Source organism: Crocodylus siamensis, chromosome 5 (assembly GCF_052110815.1).
Source record: "Crocodylus siamensis isolate JL-2025a chromosome 5, ASM5211081v1, whole genome shotgun sequence".
Lineage (NCBI taxonomy): Eukaryota > Metazoa > Chordata > Crocodylia > Crocodylidae > Crocodylus > Crocodylus siamensis.
In genome coordinates this window covers 131,965,996-131,986,162 of record NC_143399.1, presented here as the reverse complement: position 1 = coordinate 131,986,162, position 20,167 = coordinate 131,965,996, and the positions used below count along the sequence as shown (strand labels likewise).

The 20,167-nt window shown below is 39.7% G+C and overlaps 1 protein-coding gene across 1 annotated transcript in view; it reads right to left on the bottom strand.

The window, feature by feature from the left end:
* The window catches only part of KIF15 (kinesin family member 15), a 56,334-nt gene that overhangs the window by 34,757 nt on the left and 1,410 nt on the right, over positions 1-20,167 (bottom strand). The window contains exons 2-13 of the mRNA XM_090050400.1: positions 18,323-18,365; positions 17,137-17,320; positions 13,427-13,503; positions 12,970-13,007; positions 12,081-12,178; positions 11,529-11,708; positions 5,958-6,167; positions 5,732-5,857; positions 3,922-4,044; positions 2,983-3,106; positions 923-1,011; positions 279-488 (exon numbers count right to left, since the gene is read on the bottom strand). Coding sequence (XP_089906526.1) covers positions 279-488; positions 923-1,011; positions 2,983-3,106; positions 3,922-4,044; positions 5,732-5,857; positions 5,958-6,167; positions 11,529-11,708; positions 12,081-12,178; positions 12,970-13,007; positions 13,427-13,503; positions 17,137-17,320; positions 18,323-18,365 — 1,502 coding nt within the window. The remainder of the gene's footprint in view (positions 1-278; positions 489-922; positions 1,012-2,982; positions 3,107-3,921; positions 4,045-5,731; positions 5,858-5,957; positions 6,168-11,528; positions 11,709-12,080; positions 12,179-12,969; positions 13,008-13,426; positions 13,504-17,136; positions 17,321-18,322; positions 18,366-20,167) is intronic.

Sequence of the window (20,167 nt, the reverse complement as noted above, 5' to 3'; positions counted from 1 at the left end):
CCTATTCCAAGTTAAAACTAAAAGTACTTGATGTTATTTAATCAGAACTGAGGTCCCATTTCCTTAATCTCAAGAAGCCAGCAACATAAGGATGACATGCTCCCACCTAAGTTCACTAAATTGAAAAACTGAAAAAAAGAGAGTTGTCCATTAACATCTTATTTTAAATACTAACAATAATCAAGGTCTTTAAATAATAAGGAAACAAAGTTTTATTTGTGCTGTTTGTTAGCCCTGTCATGTTCTTGTGGAATGGATGAACAAGCAAACACAATTACTTGTTGTCTTAATATCTTCAATTCTTCTCTCAGTTCGTTGATGAGGTTGTCCTGCTCTTTGGGCAATAAACTGCCACCTGCTTCTTTATGTAGTCTCTCCAAGCGAACTATATGGTCTTCCCGGAATTTAACTATCATTTTATTGGACTGAATGAACTTCTCCTTTTTTTCACAAAGATCTTCTAGTTGAGCAACTTTTTCTAACAAAGTCTAAAAAATAAACAAAGTTGATTTAGTGGAAAAAATGGTAGCAAAGCCAAACTGAATTGCCAGCATATACATAACACAAATCCAAACATAGCACATATTTTATGTAATGAGTTCAAAACAATATTATGCAAAACAGACAAATGAGATTATTCTATTTAGATTTCTGTAATGAAACTAACTTCGTCTAAACACACACACACACACTCTCAATCTAATTATACATAAAAAAATTATGATTTATTCTTGGCATCACACTTTGGAATTTCCTTTAATTTACAGTTCTAATAGTTTATAAACCCTTAGTGGGTACACTTTACTGTTTTGTGATTATGTATTATAAAATAAAATACTGTTTAAACAACATATTGTGCTTCAGTATGCTCACTCACTTTAACCAGTGACCCAAAACTAAGCATGATGCAGTGTGTTCTTACCTTCTTTTCACTTTCAGACTTCTCCAAGAAGAGCATCGCCTCAAGAAAATTGTTCACGTAATTTTTCTCCTCTCTTTGCCCAGCAGCAGCTTAACAGAAGGGTAAAGAATAAATCACTTTCTACATAAAAATAAAGATTGTCCATGTTTTCCTTCATGCTAAAAGAGCTACCTATACATCAACCCTTCCCCCCCTCATCATTCTTGACGGGTGATTCGCTAGTAAGATCTAAAACCTTTACTCTGACAATTCAAGTTAACAAAGTTGTGCACAATGAGCAGGTGTTTTAAATTAAGTTTTTTAAAAACAAAAATTAAAATGACATACTCAGTAAAGAAAAGAGTAAATACTTTAATTTCAGTTGCTTTTAACATTAGCCTAAAATTTTCATTATTGATTTTACATTGTATGTATAATAAACTGAACTATTTTAGGGTTTGTTGGGAAACTTAGGGAAGCTAATTCAAATGAATTAAATGTAAGAATTTAGAAGCAGATTAGTTAAAACCTTAATTCCAAATGAGTGTTCAGAGTGCTTTAATGCAGCTTAGCAAATCAGCTTTAAAAGTTAATTTGGATTTATTTTCCTTAGTATCCCCAAGCAGACAAGCTGAGACAGATTTATAAAGATACACCAAACACCGCAGAATTAAAGTACCTAATAACTTTCTCATTATAAAGTATGTAATTTTTAAAAGACCAACATGTTTTAAAATAAGCAGTTAATGATATTTGCATCTTTAAAATTCAAGCCTAATATGTAATAGTTTGTGTTCATGAAACTTGATACACATGTCCAATTTTTAAGGTGCATGATTATTTAGCAGATTTAAGTCACACTACTTTTCCTAGTATTCCTACTGTAACAGCTGTTAAACCTTCACAAACACAGCAGTGCAGAGCAGTGCAGCACCTTGTAAACTAACTTATTCAGAGGCATCAGTTTCCATAGCCTACAGCCTGCTTTGTCAGATGCTATAAATGACATGCTATATCCATTCAGAGCATCTGATGAAGTAAGCTGCATCTTATAAAAGCTTATACCTCTCTAAAGGAGTTAGTCTATAACGTACCACTTCTGCCTAATGTCAGACTGATATGGCTAGTTACCTCTCTAAACGCAGTAAATTTAAGTGATGTATTCAACATCACAGAAAATCTTTTGTGTATGGTTGAATATCTTATGCTTCACATAGCAACAGATGTGTGGGGAGGTTTTTGCAAAATCCAAGTAAAGATGATTTATAGTTGTTGGGTCTCTCATGTGCTCCTGATGCTCTACTGAAAAGCTTAATTGCTTGACAAGGTCAGGCCACAGTTGGTGCAAAGCCACAGTAAGGGTTACAAGGCCAGGATAACAACAATAGTAATAAAATACTATAAAAAGGTACAAAATTTCAGTTAGAATTATACTTAATAGGAAGCTTGTCAGGATCTAAACTGTACAATTGTTCAGTGAAAAGCTCAAGGAAGTAAAGTTTACAGATTGACAAAAAAATTCATTATTATCCAATTTATTTTCTATTTATTTTGTACATTAAAACAAGCTCTTTTACTCTTCTCCCTCGCACATCAATATTTTTTTTCCTAGAACAGTGAAAAAAACCAAGGCTGACAAACAAGTTTTGTGCAACAAACACACCTAGTGAGGAAAGACAGAAGCCTCTATGAATAGATAATTGTATGCCTATTTTGACTTTTCCCCAAGGGCTAGGCCATGACTATTTTAAAAACTAGAATCTGGAGAATTATAGTTATTAACCAAAACAAGAACTGCAATAGTACTTTCACTTAATACAGATACACAAAGAAAAAAAAAAGAAATAAAATTAATCCATTAGATTAACAAAAGTACCTCCAAAACTATAAACATCTGCAAAATATCTACTATGCTGCATATAAATATCCAGGTGATGCATAAAACCCAAAGCATACAAATTAGGGGGAAAAAGTCCTCACCCCCACCTCCCCCAGCAAGTCAATGAGCAAATAGCTTCCCCCTACCCCCCCCCCAAAAGTTTCTCTCATTCCAGAATGCAAAAGGGTTTTTTCTCTCCTACCTTGTAAAACAGAAGTATCATGTGTGGACTGCCCTGAAGTAAGCTGAGCAAGCTGTTCCTTCAGTTTTTTCACCTCAGCTTGTAGCTGGCTCACATTTCCTTGTGTGTCTTCATTTATAATAGCCTTTTGTCAAAATTGTAACAAGAGGGTATCAGGAGGAATAAAATGCAATCTTAAGAATTGTAACATTAAAAAAAAACTCAAATTAATCAGAAAGCAGTAGGTAACTATCAGCAAGACTTTCTTTAAAAACAACAGGAGTTCACCTTAAATTTTATTCTACTTCATTAGCTTCTGAAAATTAAAAATTATGATCTCTTGGAAGAATTATGCTTAACAGTCCCCAATTTGATTTGACAGAGATTCAGCCCAATTCAGTGGGCAAATCTCCAAACCGAATCAAGACACTCTGTACTCTCTCTGAATCTAATCCGAACCCTCCAAATCGATTCGGACATAGACACAGCTTTAAACCTTTTTTCTATGTACCTCAAGGTACCAGGTGGCTCATGAACACTAAGATGCTGGGGCAGATGGAGCATCCACCAGGATCATGGGGCACTCCCCAGTGAGCTCGGCAGCAGATCTGGAAGCAGACCAGAAGCACTTCCAGTCCACTTCTGGGTCCACTGGGGAGCGCGTAGAGGGCCCCTCCCACACCCCCCTGGCTCGGTGACTGGTGCCTCCTGGGGTCCCCCTGGAGCCAATTGCCGAGCCAGGGCATATGGGGGGTGGTACTTCTGGTCCATTTCCAAGTTTATACCAAGTACACACACACACCGTTCTGCATTTGAGTTAATAGTACAGCAAAGATATTGAATAAAACACTAAATTAGCATACAAAAATACAAGCAAGTTACAAAACTATTTTTTACCATTTAAAAAAAAAAATCATTCTTTTTACCTTGTTTTTAAAAAAAAAAAATCATTCTTTTTACCTTGTTTTTAATCAACTTTGCTCTCTGAGCAAAATTAAGGGTGGACAAAGTTTCACCAAAACACCTGGATCCAGGGTGAACATTTGCAATTATGCATGTTTTTGCGTTACCTCCAAGAGAATCCTGTTTGAAAATATGAAAATAGGCTATATTTGCAGATTTGTGGTTAAACTCAGAAATTTACACTTCCTTCCACATGTAATCCCGTATGTAATTTTAAACAAACCTACAGAATAGATTTATCTAACGAATTCCTGTATTTAAAACATTTTATTGCGAAGCTGATCAGGAAAGGATACAACCCTAAAAGTTCGGTTTAAAGCAACTTCAAGCCTGTACTGCAAAGGGATTCAAAACTAAGTAACACTTCAGGAACTGTTAGAAACGAACCATATACTATTACGAGCAAACCTAGAAGAGATGTACAGAGGTGGTTAGCAGTGTCAGTCTGAAGACTGGCATAAGGCAGGTTAGGGTAGTACCATATGGCATGAAGAAACCTTGCATTTGCCCTGACAGAGACCGTTTTCTCCTGGGGCAAAGTGAAATCATCTATTTCTGCTGTCCCAGCGCAAACCTTGCAAAACCATTTGAGATGGGCAGCAACCATTTCTTTCAGGAAAGAACGTCTGTATGGTTGCCTCAGAACAGCATCCCAAGACAAAAAGCCCAGTAGGTTCTTCAAGCATCCCACAATGTGCTGCTTTTACCCCAAGAGGCTGAGACTGAAGTCGGGTGACGGCTTTAGTCCCGATGGCAAAACTATATTGCCTGGAGATGACTGGACACAGGTGGTCTCACACACACCTATATATTGCGAATAGCCATTCCGTACTCACAATTTGCATGAGATCAGCATTGGAACCAAGTCCATCTGAACAACTTTGGACATATCTATCGACCAAGGACATCCATCTTGTTTATCACTTGATCAAATCGATCCACTTAAATTAGCTCTCTTATCACTGTGTCACTGCCTTCTATATATAAAGTCTTTTCTGCCATTCCAGTCACAGCATTTAACCAAGAAGTTTACTCACAGGGAAATTGCATTAATTTAGTGTTGGAGTAATGCATCCCATGGTCCAATTATTGATCTCAACTGAGGACACCACAATTATGCACGAGGTAAGGATTTTTGGGGGCAATATCTTTTATTTGTCCCAGCCATGCAGCTGGTTAAAGTTAGATAAGTTTATGAATTCAATTTATTCTTCATCAGGCCCGAGGAGGGAAGCAAGCACAGCGATTGCTAAGAACAGTGGGTAGAGTTGTGAATCTGAAGGGAGGAGAAATTCCCAGAGGTGGCAAACAAACAATTAGCAGAAGCTTAATTACTGGGAGATCAACTGTAACATGCAAGAAGAATTTCAGGAATCAGGTAGATTACTGTGCATCATAGTGGCATAAAATCGCTTAACAATTATTGTGTTTCCTTTCCAGAAGAAACTGTATGAACACTTGTACACTTTTAGTTTCTACTGGGAGTGGCGATTCTCCTGGTGGAAAAGTAACACCACCTGTACATGGCCAGTGTTTGTTTCTTCTTCAAAACAAATCTAGAAAAGGAAATGATGTTGTAGCCATGATGGACCTTGCCTGAGCAAAGGAAGAACTTGGGTAAGATTGTGTTTTGCAGTTCCTTCAAAATATTCCAAAACTTGTGCTGGGAGCAAATTTTGAAGTCCTACTGCATGTAAGAAATCAGTTCTTTCAAGAAGCATAACTGAGAGCAAACCAATCCAAAAAAAAAAAATCAATGTTTTCTTTTCTAACACTATTATATAAAGAACTACGTGTCATACATTACCCGTAGTAGAAAAGTGAGTCTGGAATCCCTGTAACAAATGTGTCTCTGTTTTCCATTACCCACATCAACAAGTGCCGTAATCACTTGGCCTAGGCAGCTTAATGATCGGTTTATATTACCTGCTTCCTAAAGCATAAAAGACAATGAATGAGGGGAAACACAAACAAAGCTTTCTTAATTAAGACAGGTTTCAGCTTTAATAGAAAAGGAAAAAGAGAGCACGAACCTTTAATCTCACTCCTTCTGCATGGGTGTCTTTTTGTCTCTCGGATCCTGCCAAGTCTACCAAATTAAGCTGCGAGGATCGGATATTAACAATTTCATTGTTTTTCTCCATTGATTCTACTGTGATAGTGAAAACAGCATGTGACCTTGAGGACTCTCTGTTCATGGAGGTAGATGCTACACGACGATTTCTCCAGCCCATAGTCAACACCTAGGCAAGAAAAAAAGGCACAAAATCATACCAACTGGCTTATTTCAAATTAACACCACTCCCCTCCCCCCCAATTCAACATACGAAATTTAGTATCCAATCTGAAGACACTCAAATAGTCAATAAAAGAGGCTGTGTTGCTAAAATAAGTAAAGCAGGCATAACCAACCTGTGGCACATGTGCTACAAGCAGCCTGTTGGGATGGCATGCAGCAGATCAGGAAGGGGGTAGAAAAAAGGAGCACACTGGGTGGGGGGCAGGAAATGGGATTGGAGGGTAACCCAGGGAAGAGGCAGGACTTAATTTGAGGCACACCTACCAAAAAGGTTGGCCCCCACTGAAGCAAAGCAGCTGTAAAACTGACTTTTATCAGTGTATATCTTTATACAAAATTAATATGGTCATAAATCCTAATGACACTATCCAGATATTTCTGATGTAGATGCAATCCAACTTGCTGGCTTAAAAAAAAAAAAAGATTGAACATTTGCTCTCCTCCCTTTATTCCTGCCAACACAGTTCCAAGTTTTACAATCTTTATAGTTTAAAATTGCAACTGCTACATTTTAAAACTCATTAACATGTTTTTCAAGTACAGGCATACCTCGGAGCTATTGCGGGTTCGGTTCCAGACCACTGCAATAAAGCGAATATCGCAATAAAGCGAGTCACAGAATTTTTTGGTTTCCCAGTGCACATAAAAGTTATGTTTACACTATACTGTAGTCTATTAAGTGTACAATAGCATTATGTCTAAAAAACAATGTACATACCTTAATTAAAAAATACTTTATTGCTAAAAAATGCTAACCATCATCTGAGCCTTCAGCGAGTCATAATCTTTTTGCTGGTGGAGGGTCTTGCCTCGATGTTGATGGCTGCTGACTGATCAGGGTGGTGGTTGCCGAAGGCTGGGATGGCTATGGCAATTTCTTAAAATAAGACAACGATGAAGTTTGCCACACTGATTGACTTTTCCTTTCACGAAAGATTTCTCTGTAGCATGCGATGCTGTTTGATAGCATTTTACCCACAGTAGAACTTCTTTCAAAATTGGAGTCAATCCTCTCAAACCCTGCCGCTGCTTCATCAATTAAGTTTATATAATATTCAAAATCCTTTGTTATCATTTCAACAATGTTCACAGCACCTTCACCAGGAGTAGATTCCATCTCAAGAAACCACTTTCTTTGCTCATCCATAAAAAGCAACTCCTCATCCGTTAAAGTTTTATCATGAGAGTGCAGCAATTCAGTCACATCTTCAGGATCCACTTCTAATTCTAGTTCTCTTGCTATTTCCACCACATCTGCAGTTACTTCCTCCACCGAAGTCTTGAACCCCTCAAAGTCATCCAGGAGGGTTGGAATCAACTTCTTCCAAACTCCTGTTAATGTTGATATTTTGACCTCCTCCCATGAATCACAAATGTTCTTAATGGCATCTAGAATAGTGAATCCTTTCCAGAAGGTTTTCAATTTACTTTGCCCAGATCCATCAGAGGAATCACTATCTATGGCAGCTATAGCCTTACAAAATGTATTTCTTAAATAATAAGACTTGAAAGTCAAAATTACTCCTTGATCCATGGGCTGTAGAATGGATGTTGTGTTAGCAGGCATGAAAACAACATTAATCTCGTTATACATCTCCATCAGAGCTCTTGGGTGACCAGGTGCATTGTCAATGAGCAGTAATGTTTTGAAAGGAATCTTTTTTTCTGAGCAGTAGATCTCAACAGTGGGCTTAAAATATTCAGTAAACCACGTTGTAAACAGATGTGCTGTCATCCAGGCTTTGTTGTTCCATTTATAGGAGCACAGGCAGAGTAGATTTAGCATAATTCTTAAGGGCCCTAGGATTTTCGGAATGGTAAATGAGCATTGGCTTCAACTTAAAGTCACCAGCTGCATTAGCCCCTAACAAGAGAGTCAGCCTGTCCTTTGAAGCCAGGCATTGACTTCTCTCTAGCTATGAAAGTCCTAGATGGCTTCTTCTTCCAGTATAAGGCTGTTTCGTCTACATTGAAAATCTGTTGTTTAGTGTAGCCACCTTCATCAATTATCTTAGCTAGATCTTCTGGATAACTTGCTGCAGCTTCTACATCAGCACTTGCTGCTTCACCTTGCACTTTTATGTTATGGAGACCGCTTCTTTCCTTAAACCTCATGAACCAACCTCTGCTAGCTTCAAACTTCTCTTCTGCAGCTTCCTCACTTCTCTCAGCCTTCATAGAATTGAAGAGAGTTAGGGCCTTGCTCTGGATTAGGCTTTGGCTTACGGGAATGTTCTGGCTGGTTTGATCTTCTATCCAGACCATTAAAACTTTCTCCATATCAGCAATAAGGCTGTTTCGCTTTCTTATCATTCGTGTGTTCACTGGAGTAGCACTTTTAATTTCCTTCAAGAACTTTTCCTTTGCATTCACAACTTGGCTAACTGTTTGGCGCAAGAGGCCTAGCTTTCAGCCTATCTTGGCTTTCAACATGCCTTCCTCACTAAGCTTAATCATTTCTAGCTTTTGATTTAAAGTGAGAGACATGCGACTCTTCCTTTCACTTGAACACTTAGAGGCCATTGTAGGGTTATTAATTGGCCTAATTTCAATGTTGTTGTGTCTCAGGGAATAGGGAGGCCCGAGGAGAGGGAGAGAGACGGGGGAACGGCTGGTCGGTGGAGCAGTCAGAACACACGCAACATTTATCGATTAAGTTTGCCGTCTTATATGGGCGCGGTTCGTGGCGCCCCAAAAAATTACAATAGTAACATCAAAGATCACAGATCACCATAACAAATATAATAATAATGAAAAAGTTTGAAATATTGCGAGAATTACCAAAATGTGACACAGAGACACGAAGTGAGCAAATGCTGTTGGAAAAATGGCGTTGATAGACTTGCTCGACACAAGGTTGCCACAAACCTTCAATTTGTAAAAAAATGCAATATCTGCGAAGTGCAATAAAGTGAAGCGCAATCAAATGAGGTATGGCTGTACTAGATATCAATTTTTGCTATATAAAATATCATTCCCAGGAGCTATATTTCCTCTTTGAAGTTGTGAATATACTGTGCGAAACTTCAGTAGTCGATTCAATTTGGAGAAGATTTGGCCTGATTTGGGGACCGAATCTGTGAATTTGAATTGAATTAGGAGACCAATTAAAAGCTCAGAGTCAATTCAGAGATTTGGCCATAGAATAAACAGACACCTGACACAGCTGCCTCCAGTTGGTAAGTCTGCTGGGGTTGGGGGGAGGGAGGAGGGAAGGGGCTAGGACTAGCTGCCCAGTTGGGGCAGAGCGCATGGGATTTGGGAAAGAGGGTGTGGGATGCAGGTGCAGCAGCACTCAGAGCGGGGGGTCTGCCCTACTGTCACTTGCCTAACCTGGCAGAGGGGGCAGGATATGGGCACGGCTCACTTCAAGCAGAAGGGGGCACAGCAGCAGCAAGGCATAGCCCCCGCTCCCAGCACTGCTGCACCCACATCAGCACTGGGCACAGGGGCTCTGCCCTGCTGCCACTTGCCCCCTTATGCCCAGAGCAAGCCGCGCCTGCATCACCCCCCCCACACTGCTCCAGCTAGACAAAGCGGCAGCAGGGCAGAGCCCCCACTCTGAGAGCTGCCGTGCCCGCATCCCATCCCACCTCACCCTACCCCCTGCCCCAAGTAATGCACCCCCCCATCCCAGCTGGGCACCTTGTCCAGACCCCAGCCCAATCCCTCCCTCTCCACCCCCCAACCCCAACAGACTTGTCAACTGCCTGTTTAGTCTATGGCTGAATTTTCAAAGCAGCGCCAAATCTTCTGGATGCGATTTGGTCGAATCAAATCACTGGCGTCTGAATCCAAAGTGAATACTTGCCACTTTGCACAGGTCTAATACAGATATTAATGTGATACAAGTAAAACCTTTATGAAGGATACAAATGATAGAATTCTAGCCCTTATAGTAAATATTACTCAGTTTTTGAACACACAGCATTAGGTACATGCAGTGCATGGTAGTGGGACTTAAGAACCTAGTGCTGAACCACTGACTTTCACTGAAAGTACCAACAGAAAATTACCATCAATGCATTTTATCCACCCAAACCTCTTAACTTTGACAATCTCTAAGAAGTGCAGGGTAGGTATGGAACATACCTGCTTTCAAGAGAAAACAAATGACAAATATTTCTTTGCATGAAGATATTTATAGTTCCACAAAGTAAGGATAAAAAAGTTTTATTTCAGTGCCTCATTCTTGCTTCAGCTAATATTGCCTTATGAACAATATCATACAAAGCCTAAACCAGTAGTTCTCAACCTTTTTAGACTCAAGGCATCCATTGTTAGGACTTGTCATGTAGTAATTTTGGGTGGCTCTTAGAGCTCTTAACACCTGGATTGTCCACACATTAACACATGAAACAAATTTAGGGGTGTAGGTTGTAGCCGTGTTGGTCTAAGGACATAGGCAGACAAGGTTTTGGGGGTGTAAATCTGATATCTTTTATTAGACCAATTAAATAGTTGGAAATTATTTTCTTAGCAAGCTTTTGGGTTTAAAAAACCCTTCGCCAGGCTAAGGAAGCATCTGCAGTTGGTGTGTGCTCTACTATCCAAAGAAACTGACTTTAAGCACTTATTATGTAGCTCAAAGTTACACCACCCTAGGGCAGGATTTCTCTCTGATCTGTGCTACCCAGCTTGCCACTCTAGGCTACATCTTAGCATAAACACCCACTCCACCCCTTCTGCTGGCTCAGATTGGGCCTCACTGCTCCCCCGACCCAGCATCTGAAATCCCTGTTTGCTGCCCTCCCCTTCCTCTCCCCCTGCTTATTTGTGGCTGCCTGTACTACTTGTCCCAGGGGAACAGACAGGGAAGGTTTAACCTGTCAGCAGCATCTGGGCAGGCAGGTTAACCCTTCCCTGCCTGCTCCCCTGGGTCAGATAGCACAGCCAGGTATTAAATGGGGACCCAGAAGGGAAGTGGGGGGAGATTCTTGATTTTCAGTGCTCCAGGGCCCTCCTGGAGTGTGACAGTGCCAAATTTAAGCTAGCACTAATACCAATCAACATTTGTGAGACTCACAGTGCAAGGTGTAACATGGCCCACTCAAGGAACGCTTGGAAAATACCAGAGCTAGGCTTTGACTTATTTCTTGAGTGCAGAAAAACAGAGCAATTCAGTTATTGCAAAGAACCCCAAAATACCACAACAGGTCAGAATGTTCTCGACATAATGGATTCCTACTTGAAATCTCAGTTTATACTGTGAATTATATGTAGGTGTTTGCATTTCTAGTTCACAGCACCCTGGTTGAGAATTACTAGCCTAGAGGCTTCAGAAAAAGTACTCAATAAAGACTACCTGATATGCTTCTGCAGCCGATGTTAGCACCTGCTCTACAGCACCAACAACAAAGACTCCCTTCTTGATATGTTCCCTGAGAAAGAGTCCAGCTGAAGCAGAATCCAGCAAGTCAAATATCTGTTCATTGTAGATTTCAATAAAGGAGCACTTGCAGAGAAAACTCTTTCCAGTGCCAGCCTGCAAAACAAGGAAATTTCCAGTATTGATATACCACTGTTATAAAAAAAACCAAAATAAGTCTCTAACAACGTACAACCATTTATTTTACAAAGAAATGGTTATTGAGGATACATATTATATAACATCACTTATTATTCCAAAGGCCAACTTTTACCCTGAAAGCTAAATAAATGCATCTATGCAGAAATGTTCAGGCACTTGTATCCATCAACTGACAAAGCACTAAACAACAAATACTCCTTTACTAGGAAAGAAGATGTAAAGCTAAATGTCATGCATATCATTTTTACTCAGCCAAAGGTAAACAATTCAACTACTTAAGGTCAAAAAGAAATGTCTTTGTTTACCAAGATAAAAATAAAGTTTTACCTTTTCCTTTTCACGTTCAATCAGAAAAAATAAATATTCAAAACTCCGAGGAATTACACCTCTCAGATTATGAGTGAAATTATCAGAATCAGATGGACCTAAAAAGAGGTTTGATAAGTGATATTTAGAGGTTTAATTAGGAATTATTATTCAACAACAGCAGCTGGCTCTCTCATATATATTATGCAATATTGTGACTACAAGTTTATCACCAATAATTTATAGCAAAACAGAAGAGGAAGAAATTGAGCCATTTCTCCTATAAAGACTTGGTTTTCTTGCATCATCTTAGATTTTATAAGATTTTAGATTTTATAAGATTAACACTGAAGTAAAATAAGTCCTGTGAAAAGCTCATCCATTTACAGTTCAAGATACTCAAAGTTTGTTTACCCATAAAAGAGATACAAGTATGCAGCCTGGGAAACTAGTCTTCCAAAAATTCTATATATTTTAATAAGAGAAGAAAGATACTTAGCTAGACTATCTCACTAGAAATTGAATTGTGTTGGGGGAAGGAAGGCAAAGGAACGGGAAAGAGAGAAAAAGAAATCCAAGAAATACTTTTAGAATATTTAAAGGCACTTGGATACAAATATTTGATTTACTAAGTTTACTTCAGCTAAGAATAAAAAAAATAGGTCTTTCTTCAATTGGAAAAGATGCCAAGTTAGTAACTACTCCTCATTCTCTTGAAAGACTGAGATAAATTACTCCAAGTGCTATAAAAAATGCTAAAGCAATAAAAGGTACCCGAAGAAAAATGAAAACCCCACATCATAGATCATTTACAAGGCATGAAGAACATAGTATTAAAACTAAACCACATTACAGAACAAAAATATTTAAAAAAAAAATCCCTGTTCATAATAAATCATTATGCACTTACCCATCATAGTAAATGTTTTCCCTGAACCAGTCTGACCACTGAAGTAAAGAAAACAAGTAAACAAAACTTTATTTTAGCAATGACATCACACATTAAACCTCATCTTCCAGGTCAGCCAATATGCTATCAAGCATGCAAAAAGCCACACTCTATAGCAGTGGTTTCCAACCTTTTTTTCCCCGTGCACCACACTGCTGGGAGCAGAGTGCGGCGGTGGTGGCCCAGGGGCGGGGGAACTCCTGGCACGCAATGCAGCTCGTCTTTCCTGTGCGGTGCCGGCAGCATTGCCCTTGTGACCCTTATTTGGGTCGTGACCCGGGATTGGGAATTGCTACTCTATAACAACAATCTATATCTCAACACAAGTCAATTAGTATTCATTTACATGTAATTTTTAGAAACATAGGACTGTGAAACTAAAAGTTTATTTAATATGAAATAAATTTAAATGACTTACTAAGCAAAGATGGTCCCATTATAACCATTCATACAAGATTCAACAATGGTTTTGGCCACACTTGAAAACACTGACTCCTGATAAAAGAAAATACATGACATCTGGCATCAAGATTTCATAAACATTAAGCAGCAAGGTCTCTTTCTCAGTATTGTCCATAGCTTAAGGAAATTTGTTGTAATAACATAACAGGAAGAGCTTTACGTATTAACATGTTGATCGTGACAATCATTTAATGCATCATTTCTGGTGCTCTTTCTTGCTGTCATCAAAACAAATGCACCAACACAACCCAGTTCCTTATTAACATGGGACCTAAAAAAATAAGTTTTATTTTTATTTTCTTATAAGTAGTGAATCAATCGCTTTGTGTTTGTGCTGGATAAAGTTTTTCTACTACCACCATCTATTGTTGTGTATTCCTCTATTAGGACTAGGGGTCTACACAACCTGAGGCAGCTGCCAATTTCATGGGGAGATCGCGGAGCCGGCCACCATTTTTGCCAGCTGATAACGGCACTCCTAGCCCCCATAACTCTGACCGGTCAAAGGCCCCTGGTAGCCCCACCCCTTGCCACTGACTGGCTGTGATGCCTGTCCACCATGCAGCTTCAACCCTCACCACCAATTGGTTGAGAGGGGCAGGGTGACAAGCAGCTTTCTTGGCCAATCAGTGGTGAAGCGTGGGGGCAGCAGCAATCTTACGTTTTCCTTCATACTGGCAGCCTCTCTCCCTTTCCCCACCCCCCAGTGGGCTGCGCAGCCAGGCCACAGAGCTATGAGGACTCCTGGATTCCTCTAGGGAGCCAATATTTTGCTTTCAGCATGTTTTGCTTTTTTGCAGATTTTGCAGGCATTGCCCAGTTTTTCAGGAATTCCAGATTTTGTGATTTCTACAAAGTAGCAATTCCAGTAGGTTCCTACTTATGATTGTAACAATGCTCTAATTTGTCTAAATAAAATGCTTTATTAGGAGCAGTATATATTATACGACAGAGGTGACCAACCTGTGGCACACATGCCTCAAATGGCATAGGCAGCCTCTGTGCATGATACAAGGCAGGTAGGGAAGGGAGCAGGAAACATAGCAACACAAGACAGGGAGCAGATAGCAAAGCAACAGATTGGGTAGGGGAAGGGCAAAGTAGCATTCAGTGAGGGCTTGGTGCTTACTTTGTGGCACACCAGCCAAAAGGGATGGCCCCCACCGTTAAAGAATAATATGCTTTCCATCATTAAAGCAAAGTTTCCCAGTTACAACATAGAATTTTGCATGCAAATGTATGGCGTAACATGGTCCATAGCAAATAAAATCCTTCTCATAGAACGGATGCTTGGAAGACAAAGTTACCTTTTGTTAGGGTTGTAAAATTTAATTTCTTGTGCCCTTTACAAATAGTTTGATAACTGCCTTCTACCCCTCCCAAACACACATTACGAATTCCACAGCTAGCCTGCATCCCAGGGATATAGCAAATATTCCAACTTATTTTTAAATGTCACCAAATTGTTTACTTCGCTAGTCACGAACCTACAATGCTTGAGGGATTCACAGCACGTCATATGCATTTTCTTGAGTTTGTTTTACTGATATGGCAAGTGTACGGGTAGCTCAAGCTATGCTTATATGAATTAGTGGCATCCAATATAAATGTATTTTGTATAATAGGGTCAGGATTGCATAATGAATTTTACACCTGGAAGACGCTTGGAGCCTCAGTGGCTAAAAAGAGGTAATCCTTCACAATCAGCCTCTACCCGGGTATGTTAAATAACCACACCCTTCAAGCAGATGATGAAGTTCTGTTTTAAAAAAGGGGCCATAAGAGTAACAGGCCATTGAGCAAAGCACTTTTGTCACAATAGGGAAACTGAGTAAGAGAGTATCTGTAGGTACTGGATTAGTAATCTTGGTGTCTAAAAGGATAGATTAATATTATCTTGATCTTAATTAGAACAGGAAAGACTTCTACTCTAGTAAACAAATACACACTGCGGGGGGGGGGGGGTGAGGCCCACAGGATATGCATAATGTAGGCTCCCCAAAAATCCATGTAAATGGCCAGATAAGAAACCATACCTAAGCTTTATCTTGAAAACAAGTTTTACCCTTTAGCTTTCCCATGCATAGGGGAGATCTTCAGGCCCTCACCAGGGAGGCTAAGTATCCTGGCCGACAGTAGATTTAGCAGGAGACCCTGATAGAAAGTTCAGAGGCAGGGGCTGACTTCTAACCTGTTGAGCTGAGGAAAAGCTGCCTTCTTGGGTTTAAGATTCAGAATAAAATCAGAATAGTTTTACTTTTTCTTTTGCTTGTTTATTCTTATTTACTTCCTGTAGCTCAGCATATGGTTACTGATTTCTTATGTTTGCTCTTGTTTTCATAATTTTTTTTTTTTGTTATAACTTATTTATTGTCAGGATAAGTGCAATTCCAGAGCATTCAACCATACAAGCAGTCCTCTTCTGTGGAATGGGAGATCCAACTTTTCTGAGTGTATGACCAGATAAGGGTGCAATTCTTCTTCCTGCCAAATCCCCTATGCTAAGAGCTTGCAAGGCCTAGGTGAGATGGACAAAGCTGAGGCACCATTGATTGCAGGGTGACTTCTGGCACTTCTTAGTTTGTCCTCAGTAGTCAAGCAACAGATGCCAGAGAGGGATTTGGGAGTGAGGGGCACCCATGTAGGTATAAGAACACCCTGGGACCCCCTCTCAAATGCACGCCTGGCTGTATGAGGGTTCAGGGCATCACAGCTACTACCAAATGAAATTGAGTCACATGTTACAAGGCAAAGGTTTCTAGGACAAGCAGAAAATGAAAGTGCAATGGGACTGCTGTCCATCAAATGTTCAGAATTTCAAAAAAGTAGCTACTTGGGAATTGGCTGAACATCATATGAAGAAAAAAAAATTAAACAAACCCTGTCTTCCAATACTAGATATTTTATAATGGTACTGCTTAAAGCAAATGATTGAGGTAGTATTCTAAAATCATACAATCAGTATATCTGTTTAAAGAGCAAGTACACCAGAAGCTGACCTAACTACTCAAAAAGAACACCATCTCATATTAATCTACATAATTTTTTTTTAATGAGTTAGACTGCTAGCTATTTTTATACAGCTAAGTTAGCAGCAAGGTTTAATTTCTATCTAAGGTAGTGGTTCTTAACCTTTTTAGATTCGAGGCATCCCTTGATAGACTCAACATACTCCTCAAAAAATGCCAGCTCTTGGGGTTCACTTGTGTTTTAATTACAGAAAAAAACAACAGAGCAATTCACAACAGGTTAGAATGTTTTTGACACTATGGGAACCTATTTGAAATCCCTTAATTAATCTTGTAAATCATGTTTGCACACCTAACAATGGGTAACATTGTGTGGCACTTCACAGTACACTTAAAAGGATCTCAAAACATTCCAAGGAAACATGCCACTCTGGTTGAGAATCACTGGTCTATGGTATTACTATAATGTCTACAAATGCAAACTGAAATTCTAAAAAAACTTTGATAAAAAGAAATTTTTAAAAGCACTGGAGAGAAAAAATGAAAACAGAACTTGCTCAGTGGTAGTTAAAACCTACTGTAGCATTACCAGTAAGTATGAAAACAGGGATTCATATCTTATTAAATATTTTTTATAGCCATTGCAACCATTTTTTCACTTTATCAGAGATTGTCAACCCCCTTTCAAAGCTGTTACCTGGGTTGTGTCTATATTTGCAACATGGTCAAAAGTGAAGATCTTGGGTTCAGGCTTCGAATGCAGACGGATAGTATTTGATGAAAGAACTGATAAGCACAATCCTTGATCCCCATCAGCTACTGCAGGTCCTTCTGAAGGAGGACGTACTCTCACATAAACCTTGATGGCATCACCTTCAGCACTAAATGAAGCAATGTTCATATATAAAGTATTTATCAAACCATTGAAAGACAGATTTCTAAAATCATGAGATTATAGTAGTCAAATTAAGGAAGCAAAAATTATACATAGGCTTATCTGAAATTATACTAAACTCTAATCTGTAAATTTGAATTCTATAAATCTACAACTTTAAGGTATGTTGAAAATTGCAAAATGAAGGAAAAAAATTGTTTCATATAACCTGAAATTAAACACCATTGGCTGTCACCAAGGCCAGATTTAAAAAAAGGCATTGAACATCTCCAGGGTTATAACAGTTAAAGTTATATACTTTGTGAAGAAGCATTAAGCCTCATCTTACTGGGCTCAAGCTTATCTGTTACTAGTAAAAAGGAAGCAGCTGTGGGAAAGTGGCATGTTATGCCATACTTGCATAATGAAAAGTTACTTAAAAACTGTCCTTTGAAGCATTTGACGTTGGTCACCATAGGAAACAAGACACTGGAGTACAGAGATCATGGTTGTGATCCAGTACCTATAATTCAACCCACTTAATTAAACAGAAGGATATACTAGTTAAAATTAGTCCAAAGACAGTTCTACACATGACCATTTCTTGGCCCACATTAAGATGGTTTTCCCAAAAGCTCAGTGTATGGCAATATAAAAAACAGGCTACCAGGTATTCTGCAGTCACCTAGGATGACAGCCTCAAAGTTGGGTATATATAGAAATTTACAGGCAAGCAGTTTTACAAAAGAATCCACAAGATCATTCATTCTGGCCCCCACCCATGACAGCCACTAAATTCACAACTATAAAACCCTAAAACATGCCATTAGAAAATGGCAGAAAATACAAGAGCACAGGTCAATATCCTACCACTGTAGCAGCAGTTCATGAGAAGACACAAATTTCTATTCCACCACAACATTTAGAAACTCTAAACCCTCAGAATCACTTTGCCATACAGAATGCAATTTAAAATGCATCATAAAACAAATAGCAAATAGATCTTTACCTAAGTGAATTTGACAGAGGTAATGCTGGATTACGCACATCTCCTGTAAAATAAAAGGGGAACAATGTTCATCAAACTTCACAAGAAAACCATTTGTAGCTATCAGTAAAGGATTAGGAGAAAATATTCCAAATTATATTGGGAGAGAGAAAAAAGAAAGACATTTGCATACCCACAAAACCATTTAAACATGTTTTACATTGTAACCGGCAATAATACAAAGCTGCAAAAAATTTTCATCTTCCATATTCCTTTGCTAGATATCTGGTTTAGTGCTACTGGCATATCTAGTGGAAGCACTAATCTTTCAAGGCAAACATTTGCATATGTTTAACTTTATGCACAGTGCAACCCTATTGAATTCAGTGGGGCTGCTCAAGTACATTAAGTTATGTGCATGTTTGCATCAGGCCACAGATTTTTAGCTATGGTTACAGATTCCCATACAATGGGAGTTTTAAAAAGTTTTAAAGCATGACAGGTAGATATTGCAGAACATTAAGTTTTGACGCATAGTAGCCAAAAGAAATTTCATTGCATAACAGCTAAGCAGCTGAAATACTTTTACATGATCACTGTAAAAAAATAAACTAAGATGAACTCTGTGAAATATCCAAACTTCTACCATCTTTGCTCTCACCATCAGCATAAAGAAAATAATTGTACTAGGACAGGTAGTTCCACAAGATCCATCAATCCTCCTTAATGAGAACCAGCTAGCAGTAGCCCAAAAGTTCAGCTACCTAGGTTTTACAGTGACTACTAACCTTGCACTGGATGAAGAACTCAGTGTTCATATCAGAAAAACTGCCACCACCTTCAACAGACTAAAAGAGCATGAAATAACTCAAAATTTACTATCAAGACCAAAATGCTAGCTACAAAGACACATACAGTGAGATATGAAGTACAGGTGCACTGATACATCAGTCCAATATTGAATTGAAACCAAGATAGGGAAAATTGACAGCATCAGAAATTGGCTTTTTTTGCCTGATGTGGCCAATAAATGCTCTGTGCAGGTGTACAGCCACAGCACACGTGTGGCCAGGAGCACAGCCCGGTGGTTCAGAGGCCAGCATAGGGCTGGCACAGTGTGGAGGATCAGATTGAGGCCCCCCGCAGTGAAGGAGTGGGGCAGGAGCAGGTGTTGCTGAGCCAGGGAGAGGCACAGGATGGAGCCGTGAGCAGCTCATCTGGAGGGGGGGGCCTGCCACTACACATGGTGCCCCTGGAGCTGTGTGAGAGGTTGCACTGGGGCTTTAGCCTCCCCCCTCCCCCCGAGCACAGCCTGGCCCAGTCCCCTTGCCGGGAAGTGCCCAGCACAGGCCCCGGCTGCAGCCCACCCTTGCCTCGTGCACAGATCTGGGAGCACATGTCCCCCATGCCCTCCTAGGCTACATGCAGAGACAGGAACTGTTATCGTTCCCCCACCCCACCCCGAAAAGCCACTTGTAGTTCCATCCCATGCCCTGCCCCAGCTGAGCAACACCTGCCCCAGCCCCACTCCCTCCCTTGCTGTGGGGGCCTTGATCTGCACCCCACCACGCCCCTTCCCCTACACCAGACTTAACCAGCCCAATGCATGTCTCCAGGTTGCCCAGCTGTATATCGGAATCAGATTGGTTTGGCCAATATGGCTCCTTAAAAATCAGCCATCAGTACCGGCCCCAAAAAAATCTCTATCAGTGCACCCCTAATATGAAGTCATTTGTAATCGATCCTGACCAATAGGAAACCTTGGCAGGTGATCACAACAAGTGGCATCATCTCCACTACGGCATCTGAGTTCAAGCTGCTGGAGTCAATTTCTGTCGCGAAGAGAAAAGAGCCTATAGGAAGCAA